A 9305-nucleotide genomic window follows, 5' to 3' on the forward strand; every position below is an offset into this window, starting at 1 on the left:
CTGCAAAGCGTCAGAGGTTTATATTTGTTTTGTTTGCAATTTTACCTGCTTTTTTTAGAATCATATCTACGAGTTAATCAACACTGAACAAGATTATATGAACGATCTCAGTTTGACACTAGAGGTAAATCAACTGCTCTTTTGTTGTTGTCGTTGTCGTTGTTGTTTTAAATTCCTTTAACACAAATGCAATCTTATATTCTTCTCACTAAACCAAATGTTTCTTACCTTGTTTTTAAGCCAGAAGTTGTATTATAAAACAACAGGACAGGAAAGGAAATAAAATTTTTTAGTTATTACATTTCACAGGCCCATGTAGGTCTTAGAAGAGCATGTAACTATGCCCATTCTATCAAAGTGAAAATATCCCTTTACTTTGATCTACCAAAAAAGTAAAAATTGTGGTGTTTTAGGTGTTCTACAACCCAATGGCAGATGCTCATATTCTTACAGATCAAGAACTTCACACTGTGTTCATCAATTGGAAAGAATTAATCATGTGCAACATGAAGTTTCTAAAGTAACAATTTCAAATAATTTATTGTACCTGCAGCATATTTAATTAGGCATAACCTAATTTCCTAAAATTTTTCACCATTTTTTAGTCAAAGTATTGATTTTTTCCACTACAGAACAATGTTTATTTCTACAATTGTTGTTACGCTAATAAATGTTTTTGTGTTATCAATGATACATGACAGTAAGTGTATATAAAGCAGCCCAAAGTTTTATATTTTCAGGACCAATTTTTTTTTATTTTGCAAACAACATATATGGCGTCATTACTGGTGCTAATTTTTTTTAAAAAATTTTAACACATTTTTAATTTTGAAACTTGTCAACTCATTAGTTTCATTTCAAGTTCAGGACTTAAACGTTAGCACTTTATATGCCTCCTCTTACCCCCTCCCTCCAGGGTTATACGCGTCAGTGTAATAGGGTGGTTGTTACTTTTTTTAGAGCTATGCTTGTGCGAAAGAAAATGTCTCAAACAGACAAGATTGAAGGGATTGGGGACATCTTAGTTGAGCAGGTTGACTTTTTGCTAGTTTCGAGCATACTGTTTATTTGTGTCAATTCGTTGATTCGGTGAAATCATATGAACAATTATCATAATTGACCCTTTCTTTTTTTCAGTTGCCACATTTTAGTCCATATATTCGCTTCTGCAGTTGCATGTTGAATGCATGTCGACTTTTGCAAGACAAAGTTGAGAAAGATGCAGAATTCAAACAGTTTGAAAAGGTGATACTGCTGTTGCTAGACAGATGTGATAATTTATAGAGAGTAATGTCTAAACTGGAAGGGAAGTACAGTTTTGTCAAAATCAGACCTTTAGCAAAGTAACATTCCAACAAAAAGTTTGCAAAGTAATAAAAAAGTGCCACTTAATTTAGGATCGGGAAATATACCATCTTAAACACTGTTGATGTTTTCAAACCAAAATATATTCTGCAGCGAAGAACCACGTGGGATCTTTACCAAGTAAGGAATTAATTAAAATTTCCCTATAAATAAATTTTTCTTTCTTTTAGAGATGTGCAGGAGATTCGCGTTTGAAACAAAATTTATCGCTCAGTAGCTACCTGTTGAAACCTTTGCAAAGAATCACAAAGTATCCTCTAGTAATTACAAACGTAAGTACTTCATGTGTGCCTCAGTAAGACAACTTCTATATGTTATGACATTTACTGTTTGTGATGGCTTGACTGATTGCTGAGATACATTTTCATACACGTCGCATTGATGCAGTGGTTAACACGTGATACGACTCGTTATCGCAAGGTTAAGGTGCGATCTGACACATCCAAAATTCTAGCGGAAAATAGTCACACCAAAACCTTTCGCATCCAACTTTCTCAAATTTATTAAAACTAAAATATTTCAGAGAAGGTGTGATTGAAAAAAACATTTTAATAGTTGTACATCCATTTTTAGTGACTTCGTATATTATTACATTTATTTTTACTTACAAATTATTTCGTGCTTTTTCTTCTCTTTTGTCATCCTCAAAATATTCGTCGTCAATGTTTTTTTCATCTTGCGTAGGCCTTCTCTGTGGGTGTTTTTCCCCTTCTGTGGCATTATAATTTGTCCGGTCTTCTTTTATAAGATTTTTTATAAAATTTGCAAAAAAGCTTGTTTTTAAGACGCCCTAAAGTTTATCTCGTAACTTTTTTCCCCAACAATTTATTTGACAAAACTTTTCATTACAATGATACACCCATCTTACACAGGAACGTGTGATTTACTTTCAGCTGAATAGAACTGTCACCAGTTAGTAATATTGCTCAAGCCAAACGCAACTACAGAAGTATTTAGATGGCACTTCTGTACCTCCTTTGTTATGCTGTTATTTCTAAATTTTAGATTCTCAAGTATACACCTGAAGATTATTTTGATCGAGAAAACCTTTTGTTGGCATTGGAAAAATCTGAAGACTTATGTTCACAAGTTTGTGCATGTTAAAATAATATATTGTACACGCTAAAATCAACTTATGGACCTATAATTCACATATAGCTTCTTTGCTGACACTCTATACAGATTTGAACGAGTTTTTTTGTTTTTTTTATTAGGGAAGAGGTTTGGGGAGGAGGAACCCAATTTTTTTCAAATCATTGCTTTTTACTTAATACGCTAAAAAACATACCATTTCTTCAAGCGATCAAAAAAGTCCAGTTTTTTTTGCTTTATCGTGAGTTTTTTGTAGCAAAAAAGTTGAGAGCTGTTCAGGGTTTTTAATTTCACACACATGGAGTAAAAAATACCAACATTTTTTGTAGGTTAACGAGGGAGTCAGATCACAAGAAAGTTCAAATCGTTTAGAATGGTTACAAGAGAGAGTTAATCTTGAAGGACTGGAGGAGGTATACTGCTTATTTAATTTTGTGTTTTTGTTGATCCACAAGTGTCCAACACAAACGCTTTTAAAAGAAAGACCTGATTTTTTTGTTTTTTTTTTAGAAACTAGTCTTTAATTCACAGACGAATTGCTTAGGTCAGCGTAAATATTTATACCATGGTACACTTCACAAGGTGGGTGTTGTATTCTGAGTTTGTTGTTAATTTTTTTCTGACCTTAATTGTGTATAACGACTTTTTTTGTGACTGGGTGAGATTACGTTAAAACACGGTAAAAATTATGGCTAATGAATTTGCGTTCATTCTTAGGACATAAAATAGCAGTCAAACGCCATACGCTGTGTCCGTTTAAATATGTTACGTGAAGTCACGGATGTTCTTTTGATAATTAAAGTTTTCTAAACCTGATATTCTGTTTTTATTTTAGCACAAAAGTAATAAAGAATTGAAAGCATTTTTATTCAACGATTTTTTGCTCTTATGTCGAGAACACAGCGGTGGTCATCTGCATTCGAAAGCCATTTTTCATCCTGACAGTGACATGAAGCTTACGATATATAAAAAGGTGAGAAGGGTAGAAGGTGCGGGAGGTTTCTGTAATTTGTGTGGTAATTTGTATTTTCTCAAATTCATCTTGTTTTTTTCAGCCAATATTTCTAAACGAGGTGATAGTTAAGAATCCTTCAGATCCCGAAGGTAACTTAATTTGGTTAATATTGTAAATAAGTCAGATCTCCCTTTAAAAGTCGCGTTTATTGTTTGAAAGTATACATTAGAATTTTATTTCGTGCTACAAAACCAACATTATTACAGTTTTAAAAGTCTTAAGGATTTCATGCGTTTGCAGACAATGAATTTTTTCAACAACCAATAAAAAATGCGAAAACGCTGCCATCTTTAATGTAATTGCTATTGGACATATTGAGCGCCGACTTCAAAAATTTCAGCCAAGAACACTTAATAGTGAGCTTAATTTAGTTTTAACAAGAATACTAAACGATGTTAATTTTTCAGTTGAAATTCAAAAATGTTCTATAGTGTTCCTTAAGGTCAATTCTTTGATAATTTTCTACGTGAATTATATTTAAGGTAACTCGAATATCAGCGTGATGTAGAGCGTAGATTGTTGTGAAGGTGTTGTAAGCCAACATGTAAACAAACAGTGGAACAGACATGAAAATATTCTCAAAATCTTTCTTTTTAGTGAACGACACATTATTTCATTTATCACACATTGATAGAGTATATTTCTTTCGAGCTGATACCAAAACTGAGAGGTAACAATATTTTTACCTATTTTTTATTGTGATTTTTATGACTTTCCCAGGATTGTTGGAAGATAATCCAATGTGAAGCAACTTTCCAGCCACCTTTTTTTTTGATTTCCCGTGGACATTTTTGTTATTGGTTAAAATTGAAATTTTTTGCGTGTTGCGACTCTTTGTTATATATTTTTAGAGTTCGTACCATGGCCTATTGGAACTACTCAGAGATTCTCAAAGCTAATAATTCTTTTTGTATTACTTTCATCGAACTACAATAATGTCTGTTGCTTAGCCTAAGTTTCGATGTGATACTTAAAATATATTTAAATTTTTCTTGTCTTAAAAACTTGTTATATACTAACAAATGAGCAACTGACAAACAACTTGAAAATAATTCTTTATTTCTAGAAACACGTGGGTATCCATGATACAAAAAGCATCCCAACTCTTCATTGAAACTGAGCGAGACAAACGTAATCGGGCAACTCGAGGTTACCTACGTCTTATAATTTGCATTATCTAGACTATCAAGCCTCCTTTAGCTTTGATCAATTATAATGGTTCATTTATCCTAATGTCGGTCAATAGTTTCCACAACTCAAGACTTTCGTATGATTATTTGACTGCTTCCTTCGTATATGCTCTTTTTGCTTGGAAGATTGGCCCATCATTCACAGGCTCACCTTATGCGTTTTAATAAACATTGTTATTAAAAAATTTCGCAATTCGTACTGACTTGTGTTTTTTAAATTATTTTGATTCCAAACAAGAAAATTATGCATGGAATTTCAACACAGCCACCATGCCCCGATCTCAATGTATAATACAATGTTTTTCATTGTATGTTCAAACCCTTTGCGTTCTTTTAAATTTTTTTTAAACTTTTATCTACCGCGTTTTGCGATATCTCGTAACACGCACTTATCGGGTTGAAATATTCATCTTTTGTGAAGTGTTGCTATAATTTCTTTATCGACTTTTTAGCACGGTCTCTTGGTGAAGCTGAAGTAGGGCGGTTAGTGGTTACAATCATAGAAGGCGCAGATCTTCAAGCATCCGATCCACGTGGTAGGTTTTACTGTATCTTGTGCGTTTTTTTTAATTTATGTAAGTTATGTAATTTATGTAAATACTAGTCGTCAACCCGTGGAAAAATGCACGGGGTCGCCCGTCCTTTATACATTGCATCACGTGTTTGTATAACAGACAGACGACAGGTATTAGAGTTTTTTTGAAAAGAGCAAGAAAAGAACTTTTCCCGAATTTTTTTTTTTTTAAACTTCGATTTATGGATTTTTTGCCAATTAGATTTAGGATGCCAAAAAACTGGCAAACTTAAAACGGCGAACGTAAAACAGTGGGATTTGTAGAAAAAAGAATTATCAAACAACTAAATTTTTAAATTTAGCCATAAGACCATACCACGCTTGCTCTTATTTTTGTTAGTAATTGCAGGTTATTTGTTGATTTCAGTTTCTAACATTTTGAACAATTATTTAGGCACTAGTGATCCGTATTGCGAAGTCAGCATGGGTTCTCAAGAGCACAGAACGAAAGTTATTCCCAAAGATTTGAATCCAAAGTGGAATTCCACCGTGAGTTGAAACTATTTTTGGTTGACTGTCGTGGAATCGTATAAAAGTAATTTTATCGGCAAGCAAATGTATCGTTTGATATTTGCTTCAATAAAAAACCCTGGGTTCTAAGCAATACGAGATTTACAGTTCGAAAGGGTCATACTTCCCTCTTCCCACCCTTTAACCATATGACCCTTCTCCTTTAGAACTATTCTTTTCCTCGATCTTTAGGTAGTTGCACTCATATTTGGGTACTGGGTATTTTTAGGCAAAAAGTCTTTCCCCCCACTCACCGATAATTCACTTAACGCGTATTAATAAGAGAATATCGTGTTAATTTAACAGATAAACTTTTGTACTATTTAATTAAAGTAAACAAATTCTAATAACTTGCATATAATGCACAATAAACAATTAATTCCAATTAATAGCATCACGTAAACGACGTTGAAAGTTAGAAACTCACTTGCTTTAACTTGATATATTCCTAAAGATGTTTAAAGATGCTAAAGTGGTCTGATAAAGATGGTAGCCAAAGCAAAACTCCTTTTTAAGTGACCCGACCTCTCAATTTTACTTTTTTTAGTTTTACGATGTTTTCCTCTCAAGACCAACTCAAGAAAAATTTGCTATACCTGTTCTTCAAAAAAGGGGGTTTCGAACTATGTGATTTATCTTGTGCATTTCATCTGAGTCTTAATCTTTCTTCAAAAAAAATATATCATCGTTTTAACTGTATGCCACAACAGTATTCCTTTTTCTTTGACAAATTTTTCAGCATTAAATAAGGTGAAACCTTAGACTGTCCTTAAATGTTTTTAAATTATCACCTCTTGAAACAGCTGAAAAGTCAAAATATCTCTAGTTGTTCTAATAATTTTCTTTTTAGATGGTATTTAACGTGAAAGATTTGGATAAAGATGTTCTGTGTATTTCTGTTTTTGACCGAGATTTCTTTTCTCCAAATGGTAAGACTGATTTTGCTAAAACAATTTTATCGGTTCACATTAAAAAGCTTCTGTTAATGGTTTAGAAGAAAAGTCTATTCCACTTCGGGTTTTTTTAATTAAAAGTTTCAGTAAAAACGTTTAAACCCGTAGATAGCACAGATCCACCCACTGAGCGGCGAAAAGTTTTCACCGTGTAGTGTATGTTTTACAGTTTTTGACTATGTACACCATGTACAGGTGTCTGTCATTCCAGAGTATATCGATCCCACACTCAATTTGCATCTCTACTCAACTCTTCGCAAGATTTATGCAGAGTATTCGTCCGTCAAAATTTATAATCGAATCTCATTTTTTTAGATTTCCTTGGTCGCACTGAAGTTAGCATATCTTCATTACTTACTGAAGGTAAAGGCGCAATAACTAAGCGTTTATTATTGCACGAAGTGGCCACGGGTGAAATTGTTGTTATGTTAGAACTTCAAAATGTTAAACTGCTGTAGTAACTCGTGTATATTTAGAATTAAATAAAGCTTCCATTACACTTGGATTTAAGTCTGCATCTACAACTCGTGTATATTTAGAATTAAATAAAGCTTTCTTTACACTCGGATTTAAGTCCGCATCTACAACTCGTGTATTTAAATAAAGCTTTCTTTACACTCGGATTTAAGTCTGCATCTAATCTTGATTTTTTTCCAGAAAAGTTAGTTTATAGTATATATTAAAAAATATTTTTATTAATTTTTAATTTCTTTTCTGATTTTCGAAATAATAATTTTCGTGTTTTGAAAGATATATCAGTATAGTATGACTTAGCGAGGTATACTAGTTATTAGAGTATACAGATTTTTTGTACGGAAATATTTAGATATCACCTGAGCTAACAATCCACTTGATTTAGCTTTTAAATTTCACACAACACTTTTTCCATTATTCAAACACAATGAATTGAAAAAAAGGGAATGTCAATTTTCCTTTTGTGAGAGGTTTTTGTGATGATAAAAAGACACATTTATTGTGTTGATGTCAGCTTTACTTAAAAAACATATCAAGCTCATAGAGAAAATGTCTCTTTAAAACTTAAGTCATCAGTTAAACATTTGCTGAATTCTGCTATTATATATAATTAGGCGTTAACCCCTGGAAAAAACCCACGTAAATTCGACCGCCGCTACTTGTAGCTGCCATATTTGACTCACAGTCGGAAGGTCGGGTATTTTTATAGAGATTTCCAAAATAATAATGATTACAACAATTTATTTATTATTTTTTTTTTTGCCTTAACACCTTTTTCCACTTTAGCTTCATAGTAACTTCATATATACTAATTCTGGTCGACTTCCAAATTTGCGATACTAAGCAATACGATTTCAATGTTATTTTTAATATAAATCAGTAACCATTGTTTTAATAATCTGTAGTATTTTTCATGTTGCACAAACAAGTCTTAGTGGTTAGCTACATTTCAGGACTCAACAGCAACAGTATTTCTGGTTCAACTTTTTTATGATTCTCAACTTATTTCATGTAGAATTATGTCAGACTTATTTTTTCTGTACTCTACGGCGCGCCGAAAGGAACTTCATTACTACCGTCTTCATTATCATCCCATCTTGCTATTATAATTACTATCGCCAACGTCGCTGTAATTCTATTTTCCGATTATAAAACTTTTTTGCGCGCCATAGTACTGTTATGATGCGCGATAGTTCTGTTAAGTCATATTTTTACTGGAAACTTATAAAAGGTATGGTGTTGTAGCAATTTTTCTGATTAATTTTCAAACTGTATATTATATGACTTAAAATACTTTATTTTGAATCTGATTTCTATTATTTATAATTATTACTTTTCCTTAAATTTAGCGGTATGTACATTTTATGAGAAAAAGGCATATATCACTGAAAAGAGAAAGCACGACTCCTTTCTTTATTTCCACATTTTGCTTGTTATGAATCAATCTTTGTGTGATGTAATAACATTGAAGCCTGGGAAAGAGGTTGATTTGGTAACGGTGACCACCCAAAAACCATGTCAAGTCCGTGACGACCCAAAAGCGTGATGTGATTTTTAAAACACATCACGTCCTATCAGACAAGACTATATAATGGCAGATACCACCCTTGACCAGAGAAATTTTTATTGTGGATTTTTATAACATAGGTAGGATTTATGAATTCGTGTAACTTCCAGACTTATTTTGGTGGTCTTGGTGTATTTAACAGACCAGAATAATTAAAAATCAACTGGCTATACCAGGGCTAACGATTGGTTTTGGCAATTGAAGGGCCAATATAAAGGCAAAGAAGGCCCGCCATTGTAGAATTTTAGAGATGATTGTAGATGTAGACAATAGTTTTTTAAAGTTATGTAAGCTCTCTAAAAAAAGTAGAGAAGTCATGGTACTGGACGAGTTTAAACGAAAAATAGCAAATGAACAAATTATATTTTATACTAAAAACCAGAAGTATGGTAAATATGGCGACATTAAAATTCTTCATTTTTAATAATTTAGCACCAACCTGGCCCCCAGTACTTTTTTAGAAATGACATACGTACTGGTGTGAACAAAAGTATAGCGAAACCCAGTCCGGAAAAGTCGTGCATTTAAAAAAAAAGTAATTCACAAAACCACTTGTCCTTGTAGA

General features: G+C 32.7%; 1 protein-coding gene across 1 annotated transcript in view; it reads left to right on the forward strand.

Moving 5' to 3' along the window:
- The window catches only part of LOC130644531 (intersectin-1-like), a 32266-nt gene extending 23671 nt beyond the window's left edge, over nt 1-8595 (forward strand). Inside the window, exons 28-43 of the mRNA XM_057450177.1 lie at nt 59-124; nt 414-520; nt 961-1033; nt 1138-1245; nt 1536-1637; nt 2371-2454; nt 2787-2870; nt 2968-3039; nt 3293-3430; nt 3513-3561; nt 4070-4142; nt 4539-4621; nt 5115-5198; nt 5631-5725; nt 6597-6675; nt 7015-8595. Coding sequence (XP_057306160.1) covers nt 59-124; nt 414-520; nt 961-1033; nt 1138-1245; nt 1536-1637; nt 2371-2454; nt 2787-2870; nt 2968-3039; nt 3293-3430; nt 3513-3561; nt 4070-4142; nt 4539-4621; nt 5115-5198; nt 5631-5725; nt 6597-6675; nt 7015-7157 — 1440 coding nt within the window. The 3' untranslated portion in view covers nt 7158-8595. The remainder of the gene's footprint in view (nt 1-58; nt 125-413; nt 521-960; nt 1034-1137; nt 1246-1535; nt 1638-2370; nt 2455-2786; nt 2871-2967; nt 3040-3292; nt 3431-3512; nt 3562-4069; nt 4143-4538; nt 4622-5114; nt 5199-5630; nt 5726-6596; nt 6676-7014) is intronic.
- Nucleotides 8596-9305: the final 710 nt, after the last annotated feature.

Source organism: Hydractinia symbiolongicarpus, chromosome 5 (assembly GCF_029227915.1).
Source record: "Hydractinia symbiolongicarpus strain clone_291-10 chromosome 5, HSymV2.1, whole genome shotgun sequence".
NCBI classification, from domain to species: domain Eukaryota; kingdom Metazoa; phylum Cnidaria; class Hydrozoa; order Anthoathecata; family Hydractiniidae; genus Hydractinia; species Hydractinia symbiolongicarpus.